Raw genomic sequence first — 14,559 nt, 5'->3', positions numbered from 1 at the left:
TCAGGAAGATGGGAGGCATTCCTGAATTCTCCAAATTCATCTTTCCTTATGCAGTCCTTTCAACAGATGCTGATGTTTCAGATGTCTCTCAGACTTAGATAGTTTTCTAAATCTTCACTGATTTAACATTTCTTAGCTGGATTATAAGAGCCTAACTAATTTAGGGTCTTCGAGTCCAGATCCTAGCACACATATCTTGCAGCTTCATATTTTGCCTTCCAGCCATTCCCTACTTCAAACCTTCCACCACAGCCATATTGAACTTCTTAAAATTCCTGTTAGGCACCATACTCACTCCAGTCTTCCTGACACGTTCCAAAGGGATGCTCCCTCCTTTGCTGCTGCACTCTTTCCCATCACCTTCACTTGTATAGCTCTTATGAGTCTTGTAGGAGTCAGCTCAATGGCACCTTCTTGGGGAACCTTCCTTTGACCATCACGAACTCCATGCTGTATACACCTCTATCCAAGCACCTGTCTCATATTTCCATTGTTAAGTTTTTCTACCTCGTCTGCTAAACTAGACTCTAAATTCCTAAGGGCAGTGGCTATGTTTTAATAATATTATGTGTTCATATATCCTGGAAAACATTAAGTGCTAAATAGAACTTACTGAATGAATTTTTTTTTATTTTCAGCTTTGTCCATTAGGTATTAATGAGTCTAAAATTCTTTGATGAGTCCAAATATTTAAGTATTATTATAAATTAGGTATTCCTTAGTTCATTTTATATTTTAAAAAATAAAATCTTTATAGTTTCCAATGTAGACCACAATGAAATATACTGCTTAAATTTTACTAAATTGGATGAATGTTTAACCCCAATCCCCTTTTATTTTTATAAAAAGATTTAGATATATTAGTAAATTAGGCAAAATAGTAAGGCAACTAACCAAACAGTAACCAACCAGGAAATTGTAGTTGCAGACACTACTTTATTAGAAAAAAAATAGGTTAAAAAAAAAAGTAGAAGAAAAGAGTAGAACAAATTCCCAGTTTGACTGTTTTCTGAGTTCAGCATTTCTCAGATTGTGTCCCATAGAAAACTATTTCCTTGATAACTAATACACAAAAATGTAAGTTCTGTGTCAGTAAGTTCGGGAATCCCTTCAAACACATCCCTCCCTTAGAGGAATATAATGCCTCAAGAAATCCTTCAAAAAAGAAATATGCCTGACTTAATTTATTCTAACTGCTCCCAAAGGTAAGTTGGCCACAAATCCACTCCCTACCCTTCCCCATCCCACATCCAGCCATGTCTGGAGAGCAAATGTTAAGAAATACTGCCTTCATTTATTCATTACCTTGAGTTGACAAAAGATACATCATTAGAAATACAAATACACTGAAAGAGAATTTTGCAGTGAAAGGAAAAGCATGAGATTAGGAGATGTGAATTCGAAAGTCACTCCTGCGGCTTTCTGGATATATAATATTAGACAAGTCATTTAACCTTCCTGAGTCTCAATTTCTTCATCTATAATATGGAGTCAACACCCTTTACATTACAAGACTGTCACAGGATTACATGAGAAATTAAATGTGAAAGTAGTTTGAGTTTGTCAACTATGAATTACTGCACAAATATTACATAAAATAGTATTACCTAAATAAATTCTTCTGCAAGGATAAAATGTTTTAGTGGATAAATACAACAAAAAATATTTGTTTAGTTCTAAAATACATATATTCCACTTACCTGTCCTAATGCCCAACTATCTCCAAATACCTGGGCATTTCTCACTTCTAAGTTATTGGATGTGGTCATATCATTTGAAGTACATTTGTCAAAGTTTCCACATAATCCTGATAATTTGCCCTAAAGTAAAAGAAAATTATCATGAAATATTCTATATTCATTTTAACATTTAAGGACTAATATTCACTGAAATTTTCAAGAGATTTAAAATAGACATTTTAAGAATTTCCACAATAATCATTTTAAAAATGTTTCAAGAAGGTGGAATTTCATGTCTATTTAATTATATTTAACAGTTATTTTAGATTCTCAAAAATGTTTTTCCATCCCCCAAAGTTTATCTATTCACACTTACCATTGTATTAGCATTGATATAACTAATAATATAAGTAACTTGGAAAAGTATAATACAAACACTACAGTATTTGTACAAGTATAATACAAACATTACAGTATATGTTTGAGTGTGTATATACAAATATGTGTATATATATACATATTCTGTGTACGTTTACATATTTACATTTTAATGATGAAAGACCCACTTCCTATTATGTTTAAGGTTTTCTAAGACTATAAATGTTGAAACCATAGAAATAATTTATCTTTCTTTAGGTCGTACTTTGAAAAGCCAAAACATTCAAAGCATAACTTTTAAAGAAAACGTTAACTCTATATTCATAGACCATGCCACCATGAGACACAATAAATGAAATCCACATCTTACCTAATTTTTATACAGTTTGTTATGGGTTATGCAGTGGTTACTGCAAGTGCCGTATGGATTATCCACATCAACAATGTCCACTGTATTTTCTCAAATAATGTGAAAAACTTTTCTCTTGGGGAGGGAGGTGGATTAAGAGTACAGGGAAGAATGAGATTCCAAAAGCAATGAAAATCCTCCTTAAGCTTTGAAATTAAACAAACTGACCTCTCCCCTCATGTACTGAAGAATGGAACGCAGCCCTTTGTTAATGGTAAAGTTGGCTGCCCATGCCTCCAGCAAAGCTGACAATAACCTTGGGATTGCAACTGCCAAGGCCACTGCTTACCATGGTGCCTCTGCTCTCAGAAGCCGCAATACCTATTCAAAGACAGTGGCCTCTTCTGCTACTGCTCACCCCAAAATTTAAGGCAGCAGTAAAAGTAAGGGAAGATGTAGAAGAATAAATGGTTAATTTGTTTTCAAAAAAGTAAGGAAGGGAGGATACATGGTAGACAATGGCAGAAAACATAGCTGAAGAAGTATGGCAATGACTAAATTACTTCATCTTCATCAAAGAAATGCAAGATGCCAGCAAACACCTAGGAATAGATTTGGGGGCTTTATTTTGCTTAGGGCTGAAAGAAAATGACTTCAGTATACAATCATAAGTTTATAACACTTTTAAAATATTTTAAAATATGTATATTTTCTAGTTTTATAAGAATTTGTTATTACTATCCCCATTTTTCCCTAACTTGCCACAGACTATATCCATGAGTCTCAATTTCAATTTCAGATAAAGTGGATTTTTAAAACTATATCAACGTTTCAAAAACAACCTTAACATATAAATTTAAAATGTTTAATAAAATTTTAAATATCTAAAATAATAAAAATATTTAATAATATCTAGTACAATATTTAACAGTAAACAATAGTTAAAACAATGTAAAATATAAATTGACAAAAATTGTAAACAACCCAGATTGAATCTTCAACCATTAATGGATAATACAAACTAATACATCCATACAACAGAGTACCACTTAGCAGTGTATAGGAACAAACAATTAATTCATTCAACAATATGGATGAATCTTGAATGTATTTTGCCAAGTCAAAGAAGCCAGACCCAAAAGGCTATAGATTGCATGATTTCATTTCTACTGTATCCAGAAAAGGCAAAACTATGCAGATGGAAAATAGATCAATGGTTGCCAAGGGTGAGGGGTTGGAAGTAGGAGTTGACAACAAAGAGGCAACATGTGAGATATTTGGGAATTGATGGATCTGTTCTATCTAGAACTGTGGTGGTGGATACACAACTCCATGCATTTGTTAAAATCCATAGAACTGCAGACCACAAAAGTAAATTATTTTACATTTTTTTTAGAATTTTACTGTATGTAAACGTAAAAAAAATATCCAGAATATGAAGGAAAAGATGGAATGCAAACTGTAATAAATGAATCTAACTCTACTACAAACATATCAAATAACCATGCTGCAGGGAATGGGAAAAAAAGAACCTGACCTAAGTAACTTTGAAAAACTGAATACTGTAAGGTTGAAGTAAAAAAGAACTGTATACAGCACTTGGTAAAGTTGTTCTTCTCTGGGGTCTGAGTTAGTAATTCTGAAAATATAACTTATTTCTTAAAGGAAAACATCAATCATTTTATTTCTGTAAAACATCAAAAGGTAAATGTAATTTCATTTTTTGCATCTCATTTGGATTGACCTACCAAACAGGCTGACTTACCCTCCACTGTGGTCCAACTTTGATATGGATGGTTGTCTTTTTATCCCAAAGAATAGTGATGTCTTTCTCTGGAAAGTATACTACTATGTAGTACCCTGCCTTCCAAAGCTGGTATGTTGGTTTACTTTCCAGAAAAAAACCTGATCGTTTCTTAAAAAGAAAAAAAAAAAAGAAAAGAAAAAGCATAATAAAGAAAAAAATGAATTTCTTGTTTTCTCACCAAAATGTAAACATTAATTATATCCATCAATAATTATCTACGTACTAGTGTTTCTGCTTAGCCCTGTCTTTCCTGAATTTTGTAGTGAAAGACAGAACAAGTGCATAAAATAGGAAAATCATAAAATTGGTAACAAGATACACACTGGTAGATAGGCTCAACATGGATAAATGAGCAAAGGGAAAAAGGTATTTCAGTTATAGAGAAGAGCACAAACAAGGCGTGGACATAGAGTACATTAGGGGGATATACCTGCTGACCCAGAAATTTTATATTGATGGTGAATAAATATGATTGAGTACTAAAACTGTATGACTTTACCTGAATAATTGAAAAACAAAAGCACAAAGTGTGTGTGTGTGTGTGTGTGTGTGTGTGTGTGTGTGTGTGTCTATAGAGAGAAAGAGGTGTTAAGGAGGACAGGGAGATGAATTTCCATAAAAGGAACTTAGGAAGGCTCTTTGCAAGAGGTGGAACATATATACTAATATGTAAGAAGCCATGATAGGAAGATATAAAGGGCTGGAAAAGAGAATGAGGAAGAAATCATCCCAAGAAAAGGGAATCAGTTTGAACAAAGGCTTAGGGGCAGGAAGTTTAAGACTGTTCAGTACTAAGGAGAGCACCAGAGAGCTACAGCATGGATTCCATGACAAGCATAGTCTGAGACCCTTTGCCATCAAGTTACCCATCACAATCAATGGCTGTTATTCCATGTGCAAAATGTCCTCGATAAAGGCTTTTGAATAGTAAAATGACAGACCATGTTTGTATATTAAAAGAAAATAATGTGTGTGCTAGAAAGGATAATAGGGAGAAACTAGAGACGGAACCCACTGGGAAAATTTAGAGTACCTTTAACCTAAAGTGAGAATATGCAATGTTCTTTATGGGCAAGGGCTATACCCTATAAAAGATTATGCTGAATCTGACATTGAAATTAAGTCACATAAAAACTTAAAAAAAATACATGGTTAAATCAAAGTAAATAAAACAAATTTAACCAGAAGCAAAATAAAAATTGTGAAGGAGATATGAATTCCTTTGGTTATTTTTCTCCCCCAAGTAAGAACAAAAGCGTAGCTTGGAAACACTGTACTATAGTGTACCGTTTTATAAATATTTCATAGGGCAAATTAAATAAACTCAGTCACATCCATAAGGAGTTTTCAGTCTCCTAGATCAAGGTCATACTTATAAGCGCTCGGTATATTGTATAGGACAGTATGAATTGTTAATGGACTCTACCTAACCTCATTTCCTTCTACTTCCAAGCGCCAAGTTGGAGTTATAGGGCAATGCCCTCAGTACCTGTGAGGGTCTGCACTCAACCTGGAAGTACCCTGTGTCTAAGTGAGCAAGGCATTAAATGATAAAGAAAAAACACCATGGCAGGTAAAGAAAGACTAAAAAACAAAGGAAAAAAATGTTCCCTGTTTGATCAAGGGCTCTACATTTTCATTTTTCACTAGGTCCATAAAATGTGTAGCCTGCCAGGCCCCCATATCACCCTCTGCCATAGAACCTATTTTTTACCATTTTGATTACACTTTTCAGGACCTTTCTATTATCTGATTTGTCTTTGGCATTATTATCTGTCTTCCCCCCTACATGAACGTTAGCTCCCAGAAGGATGCACTTTGTCAAGTTCATGGCAGTATCTGCAGCTTCTAGATCAAGGATAACATATATTTTTAACGCCTTCCTGCACTGGCCTGTTCTTAGTTCTCAGCTTCCAGCCTGAACAGCAATAATCAAAGTAAGTAAGTGAAATGTTTGTAGCTTATAGCTCCTTTTCAATCCATGAAATACCTTCTTCATGTATTTTCCTATTAAACTTCCCTCAGACTGGTTGACATATCACTGGAACATAAAATAAATTTTTGGATACGATTATTGGACTTCCTTCTGGTTGGTTTTGTATTAGTTATCCTGATGTAAAAGCACATCCTCTCTATTTGCCTGTAGAGCTAAATCCTTCATTTTTATTAGACAAGGCAGTTTGCTACAAGAGAACAATGGTCAAAAGGAGATGGTGTACTCCTTACTTTTCAGATTAGGAAGTAAAGACGTTTCTCCTTATAAGGTTGAGGTATTATGAATTGGACCTCCACTTCAGGGGAGAATTCCTGCACTTTAAATAAACTCTAGTGATGTTAGAAAAGTAAGTTATAAAAAGCAGAGAATTAAAACTTTTAAAATACAGCTTCAACTCATAAAATGTTTATATGCTACATATTTGATAAAATTAGAGTGGTACATTTATTGAAAAAAAATAACAGGTTTTTTTCCTTCCCCTGAATGAGCAATCCATCTGCCATAAAACAAATGGTACTTATTTTCAATTTTGATGCTCAAGAAAAAATATTAGCCAGAGATTTGTTAGGGTCAAACTATCTTCATGATTTTTCTTCATCTTACTTTATACTTCACAACATATATGAAGGAGATTCATCAGCACCTGCATTCAGGTGAAAATTGGAAGATGAACATTACACAGAACTGCAATTATCACTTCAAAAATGTGTCAAACAGTCTTTATAAAAGTATTTACTATTTTCAGTTTTTCTTTTTTTAACACATCCTTTCTCTTAGAGAGAACCTTCACCTATAAATGAATATCCAGCTGATGGCTACACCAAACTGCAGTAATTACTTCAAAAAGATGTTAGCACGACTTGTACAAACTCTGTTTTGCTCAAATCTTGATTGCTGCCTGGTTGGTCTCAACATTTCTTACTGAGACATGAGCTAAGGTCTAGGGCACCGATTCTCAAACTTTAGTGTGCAGAATTTGGGGAAACCATTGAAATACTGATTGTCATCAACTTCAGCCATTCTAATTCCTGAGGTGGAATCCAGGAACCAGCTCTTATAATAAATATTCTAGATGATTCTAATGCAGAAGTTTTGCAAACCAAACTGAGAAACGCTAGTCTAAAAACTCAAAAATAGGCCACTTTATAAAGTCCATATGTCACATCATGTCACTTAATTCCAAAATTTCTTCCTTGTAGAGTAAGTTCAAATATTATATTACACAGCCTCCTTGTCTACTGCCCTTGTCCCCAGGCTTCCTGCATGAAAGTCAATCTGGACGCTCCTCCCTGAATCTCTTTGCCTCACCCTCCCTCCACTATCCCCATCCACATCAACCAAACTAAACTGCTTGCAGCCTCCAAACGTGCCATTTTATCTTTGAACTCTGCTCCTTTCAACATGACTGTTCCTCTGTACTGATTGCCTTTCTACTCTCTCTCTTCACCTGCCTAATACCTACTCATCCCTTAAGACTCAGTTCAAATCGTTTCCCCCAAAGCATGTCTTCTGAGCCTTCAAAAATAAGGAGGGTGAAGGAGAGAAGGAGAGCCATTTCCCGAAATTCATTCTTTCATTTAATCCTCATGTGAATTTAGGAAGTAGATTCCATAATCATCCCAAATTTACAAATGGGAAAGCTGCAGCTTGGAGGGGTTAAATAAAGTTGCCCAAAGTGACACAGTTAGCAGGTGACAGAACAGAGGTTCTAAGTGAGTACTAACTGACACCAGTCTATGCTCTTCACAACTACCCTGAACATCCCAGGTTGGTTTAGGTCTTCTTCTTAGGGATTCTCCTGATTTCCTAAACACACTCCTACCATAGCACACCACACTGCACAGCCTCATTTACTTGAAACGTGTCCCTCACCTCAGTATAAGTTCCTTAAAAGCAAGCACAGTGAGTGTCTTTTCACTGTTGTAGTCCCAATAATTAATACATAACTTTGTACAAAGTAGATATTATGAATAAATGATTGAATGAATGAATTTTATTCATTCTTTCAAACTGCACAGGCTCCAAGTTTACAAGAATGAACAAATAAGACAGCGGTCTCAATTCTCACAGAACTCACAGACAAATAGAAAAGACACAGACCACCACACAGGGGTCCCCAACCCCCGGGCTTTGGACTGGTACCGGTCTGTGGCCTCTTAGGAACCAGGCCACACAGCAGGAGGTGAGCAGTGGGCGAGAGAGAGAAGCTTCATCTGTATTTACAGCCGCTCTCCATCACTTGCATTATCACCTGAGCTCCACCTCCTGTCAGATCAGCGGCAGCATTAGATTTTCATAGAAGAGTGAGCCCTACTATGAACTGCGCATGTGAGAGATCTAGGTTGCCTGCTCCTTATGAGAATCTAATGCCTGATGATCTGAGGTGGAGCTGAGGCAGTGATGCTAGCGCTGGGGAGTGGCTGCAAATACAGATTATCATTAGCAGAGAGGTTTGACTGTGCAGAGACCATAATAAATCAATTGCTTGCAGACTCATATCAAAACCCTATCAGTGAGTGGCAAGTGAAAACAAGCTCAGGACTCCCAGTGATTCTGTATTATGGTGAGTTGTATAATTATTTCATTATATATTACAATGTAATAATAATAGAAATAAAGTGCACAATAAATGTAATGCACTTGAATCATCCCTAAACCATCACCCAACCCCCCGGTCCGTGGAAAAATTGTCCAGTCCCTGGTGCCAAAACCAGTGCCTGGTGCCCAAAAGGTTGGGAACCACTGCCACCACACAAGTAATTTCACTAAAGTGTGATGCATGTCCTGACAGGGAGCTTGAGGGCAAGAGGAGGAACTCCTTGAAGGAGATAAGATGAGACTTATCACATAAGAATAAGTTAAATGGAAAGGCTGATCCAGGTAGGAGCAATGACATTCATGAAGAACCAGAGGTGAGAGAAAGAATATAGAGCATTTGAAGAACTGATAAAAGCTCCAACTTCTGGAACATGGGCTTGAAGCAGAAAGCGATGAGAGGTACAGCAGGAGAGGCAGCAATGGCCAGATTGGTGAGGCCATGTAAGGGCAATGGGAGGTCACTTGAAAGTTTTGAAGCACTAAGGTGTCAGGAGATTACATTTCCATTTTAGGAAAACCACTCTGGCTGCACTGTGGCAGGATGGATCAGAGGGGAAAAACTAAGACAGGAGGCCAGGTGTCTAGCTTGGAGAATGTTGAAATACTCCAGGTAACAGGTGACAAGGAAAGAATCAGCAAATGGAGAAGTGGAGTATAAACAAAAGAGACAAATCAAGTATGATTTACTGAAGCTACATAAAATGACAAAGAAAAAAATTCAAACCTAGTAACCACTCATAAAGAAAAGTACCCCCACAAAGTTTCTATTTTATTTTCAGTATCCTCAGGACAAGTTAAAATGATTTACAAGAAATAATTCACTAACCTGTTTGTAAGGAGTATCATGCAGGTAAATGTCAGTGTCCCCAACTGAAATCAAAACACTTTTAGAACAAACAATATCGTTGTCAAAGCATTTCTTGTTCTGGCTAATGACAGATATATCTGAATCATCTGTACTCTGAAATGTCAAAAATATTATATTAATACAAATGTATATTATATATAACTTTTACTTATTTTTCATTAACAAATCTTAAAGAAGTCCAAGATTTACAATGAATTGTATTGAAATTGAAATACAACTTACCTCTAAAATAAAAATCATTTTGATCTAATAATGTGAAGAATTTAATAAAAGTATACCAAGATAGCTCAATCTTTAAACATTTATCTATAATAGCTCCTGTTAAAATGTTTTTCCAACAAGGATTTTTTTCCATTTTATTATTACAGCTCAAATTTATCAACCAGTTTCTTCTTATCAAATACCCAACAAGACATGTCATGTAGGGGAATTTTAAAAGAAATATTTTCATTTTAGACAACATCTTTTGTTTTATTTTAAGCCAGTTTTCTGGCTAAATAATTATTTGCCTACAAGATAAAATTGCAATAAATATAAAACTTTGACACTGTATTAGTAAATAAAATGATGCATATCATTTGAGGGCTTCCTTCCAACTTTACATGCATTGTCTCATTTAATTCTTATGATAATTCTTGAATTATGTATTATCTCCATTTTACAGATCAAGAAACAGAGGTTAAGAAGGATTAAATGAATGTCCAAAGTCACTTAGCTAAATAAGGGCAGAGACAGAGTTCAAAACCCTCTTTTTTAATGCCACTTGCAGAGCAATTAGGAAGAGTTTAGTAACGGTTGAGGAGAAAATTCAGTTGTAGGTTATAGGAAATCCTTAGTTCCAGAGACTATTATTTAGTCCCACACACTCTCAATCTAACCTTTTCACCAGTTACCTCACCCTCACCTTCCTTCAGCCACTCCTCTCTCTATCCACTGAGAACTCTCTGTCTGGAAACAGGGTTTTTAACTTTTATTCCAGTTTAATAGATGGGCTTCAATAGTTCTACAGACTCTGGAATTTCATTGTAAAATGCTGTTTTTGAGTATCTGTATTTTTCTAGGAAGAAAGTCTATGATTTTCATCAAATTTTTGAAGTGGTCCTTTTCACCCCAAAAGTTAAAGCCACACTGCCCTGAGTCCTTCCACTACCTAGTGGAAGGTGGGAATTTCATCAAAAGGAAAGGGACAATTCTCTTTGAACTCAAATTCCAATTTTCAAAGGCTCACATACATTTCCTGAATCCTTTTCATTTTTAGATATATGGGGCAGTGCTTATTTTCAAAGTGAGAAGAGTCCTTAAATGTTTGGAAATCATATAGGTCTTGATGTAAATTCTCCATACTTAGTTTTTTATACCACCAACAATATGAACACTAGCTCAATATAATTCTTGGTTTGGCCAAATTCTTCCTGTCTTATTAGTAATCACTATAACACAGTGCCTAGAGGATAGGTTTTCAATGAATATTGTTGACAGAGTAATTAATTTGTTCCTCTGTGACCCAATTTTCCTTACTTCATAGGAACCGAGAGCTTTTTCTTCTTCTTAAACAATTGTTTTCCAAAGCATTGCCTAAACTTTGAAAAGGAGAATAATAAGGGTCATCAAGATGATTATGGCATTGTATTACTCAAAAAATAATGCCACACTTTTCTGCCTTTATGAACAATTTTCAAAGAAGAAATATATATATAATTCAGGGTTTTGTTTTCCTCTTCCTCTTGGAAACAGTTATTTAGATTAAGGGTTGTGAAAAGCTGGCTGAAAGGATTCCTATTGCCATTACATTTCTATTACTATTAATTAAAGTGCCTCAATGTTAGCTTTAGTCTTTATATTAATTCAGAAATGCCAAGAAATATTCTATATTGTATAGTCTGCCTGGTAATGTCATGTTCAGAAATGCCAAGAAATATTCTATATTGTATCGTCTGCCTGGTAATATCATGTTATGCTGACAGTAACTTGAAACTATCAAGTCCTAAGAGTCACATTTCCCCAATTTCCGTTTCTAATATATATTTCAAGTTAATATTAGGTTTGGAGATAATGCTACAGAGTTGCTAAGCAACACAGTAAGTAACACAAAGCTAGAGGAAAAAGGTCAACAGCAATGTGCCACATAGATTCCTCAAACCCTTTATGCTCAGGTACTGAAAACACTGATAGAGAATATTCTCCCAAGTGATTCCAAAACATAAAATGTCAGCACCTCTCAAGGTAGTATATTATTTTACTTGCTATGTCAGTCTAAGACCTGTCATAGTCCCAGCCCCTTTTAACAGTAACTATCCCACAGAAAGTCCCTGCTGATACAGTAGCCTCAGGCAGCCATGGTTTATGTTCCACAGCTGACTGGCCCCAAAGCAGCACATTCTTTGATGGGCCAAGGGACTTTTTAATGCAGGCAAAAAAAAAAAAAAAAAAAAAAGACAACTCTAGACAATTAGATTATCTCCCACATTTGAACCAAAAGGAATGGAATGTAAACAAAAGATGGTATACTTATCATTTTTTAAAAGAAATGCTTATTATCTCAACTCTATAATGTATCTTGGGCTTTAATTTGTTCCTTAATTTTACCATTTCCTTTTTCACTTACTTTTATTCCCTTAACATACATTTAAATTCTTATTAGTTAATTCCATCATCTCTTTCATAACTTCTGGAAGGCAGAAAATATTTTTATTTTATGGGGAGTAAATTTTATTCAGAGTGAAATCTTCATCTAATTTTTACATGTTACTTCTTTCTTTCCTTCTTTCTTCTCTATCTCTCTTTCTTTTTTTCCTGAAGTGCCACATCATTGTATAATTACTATGCCATTAATTTGCATTTTACTCTTATTTGACAGAGAAAGCTCTATCTGGCTCTATCTAGATCTTTACATTTGCCTAAATAGGGTGTAATGATTTCCTTTGACTTCTTTTCCTCTCTGTTTTCACTTCCTGTGGATGGATGGACAGATGGATGGATGGATGGATAAATACATACCTACGTACATACATAAATGCATACAGGGTTTATCCTTCAAGATATTATGAGATTACAAGCAACTAAGAGTTTTATAGAGGAGACAGGCATGAAAATATGGAACTTGTGAGTCCCAGTGTTCTAAGAAACTCTTGGAGAAAGAAGCCACCAGAGGAGACTGAGGAGTGGTCAAAGACCAGCAGAAGCAGTAGAATTACCTCAGAGAAGACAAAGCAAGAACCACTTCAAAAAAGGAAGATAAAAATTTAAAAGGTTTAATTGGATTTTGCATAGGTCATCATTAACTTTTACAGTGGCAATTTTATATGAATTTTGTGATTTGGTGATTAATAACTCTCCACCACCAGCCTAAGTTTCAAAGGACCCTAAACTGATATCTATGTTTGCACATTCTGTACCTCCACTTCTCAGTATAGGGCCTGACACATAGAAATCACACAAGAAATATTGACATGAAAAATGATGATATGATACAAGGTATAAAAATTTGAGAGCGATGAAATTAGAAGGGTTTTCAGAGACTTAAGGAGAGCACCAAACATTTGAGCTATCAACTGAACAGAATGTTGAAAAACCTAATCTAGAACAAGTTACAGGAAGAAACCTAGCAGTGACAGGGGCCTGTCATAGATAATGGAGGTAGAGTTTGGCTCTGAAATCCAGGAGTTGGAATATTAAATTTCCCACTTTTGCTGAAAACATCCAGTGTCCTCTCTTTCTTTGAGCTTATAGCAAGTCAAGTTGCTGTTTGGTTTCTCAACTCTTTTTACTCTTAAAAAAGTCTTACCTCAGGAAATACAATTATGAACTTTGTCCTAGATTTGCTTCAACACACTTAAAAAATAATGTGCTATATTCCTTGTGCTATTTAAAGTATAGCATAAACAGCCTCCAAAATGAATAAAATATCAGAGAACTTGAATTTTTAAAGTTCTTTTTTTTTTTTTTTTTTTTGCGGTACGCGTGCCTCTCACTGCTGGGGCCTCTCCCGTTGCGGAGCACAGGCGCCGGACGCGCAGGCCCAGCGGCCATGGCACACGGGCCCAGCCGCTCCGCGGCATGTGGGATTCTCCCGGACCGGGGCACGAACCCGCGTCCCCTGCAGCGGCAGGCGGACTCTCAACAAATGCGCCACCAGGGAAGCTCGAATTTTTAAAGTTTGATAAACATCAACAAAGATAGGGTAAGTATTCACTGGAATCAGATTAAATTTAAAACTCCACAACCCAGGGACTTCCCCTGGTGGTCCAGTGGTTAAGATTTTGCCTTTCAATGCAGAGGGTGCAGGTTTGATCCCTAGTCAGGGAGCTAAGACCACACATGCCTTGTGGACAAAAAAAAACATAAAACAGAAGTGATATTGTAACAAATTCAGTGAAGACTTTAAAAATGGTCCACATTAAAAAGCAAAAAAGCTCCACAATCCAGAGATTAAAAAAAAAAAAAAAAACTTTACAATTCCTTCAATATGTCAGAGTCTAGTGACATTATACTTTCAAGATAAAGCTGAGTATTAATTTTTTAAAGTCCCATTGGCAAATAAAAGGAAAATTTTTATGAATTTGTTTACTAGATCCTTCACAGGGCCCAAAAAAATAAATGATAAGTTTTACCAGATAAAAATGTGTTACAAATGACAAAGTCTGGAATTTGTAATCAAGACAGGGAGGAAAGAGAGCTGCTTGACAAGGAAGAAGGAATTAAATATGATATTCACACAAGTGATTCTTGTCTATGAAAAAGCAGCAAGTAAATGAATGGTGCTGGCAGCCATTCTATCCTTCTCAAAGGAAATGCTGATTCTTTTTTTTTTTTTTTTAAATTATTATTTATTTATTTATTTTATTTTTGGCTGTGTTGGGTCTTCGTTTCTGTGCAAGGGCTTTC

The 14,559-nt window shown here is 35.5% G+C and overlaps 1 protein-coding gene across 1 annotated transcript in view; it reads right to left on the bottom strand.

Moving 5' to 3' along the window:
• The window catches only part of OTOGL (otogelin like), a 155,613-nt gene that overhangs the window by 73,736 nt on the left and 67,318 nt on the right, over positions 1–14,559 (bottom strand). The window contains exons 26-28 of the mRNA XM_027107096.1: positions 9,634–9,768; positions 4,172–4,321; positions 1,701–1,820 (exon numbers count right to left, since the gene is read on the bottom strand). Of these exons, the coding sequence (XP_026962897.1) occupies positions 1,701–1,820; positions 4,172–4,321; positions 9,634–9,768 (405 nt within the window). The remainder of the gene's footprint in view (positions 1–1,700; positions 1,821–4,171; positions 4,322–9,633; positions 9,769–14,559) is intronic.

This window comes from Aethalodelphis obliquidens, unplaced genomic scaffold, assembly GCF_003676395.1.
Source record: "Aethalodelphis obliquidens isolate GAN/ISIS:26980383/991018 unplaced genomic scaffold, ASM367639v1 scaffold8, whole genome shotgun sequence".
NCBI lineage: Eukaryota > Metazoa > Chordata > Mammalia > Artiodactyla > Delphinidae > Aethalodelphis > Aethalodelphis obliquidens.
This window is presented reverse-complemented; position numbering and strand designations above follow the sequence as displayed.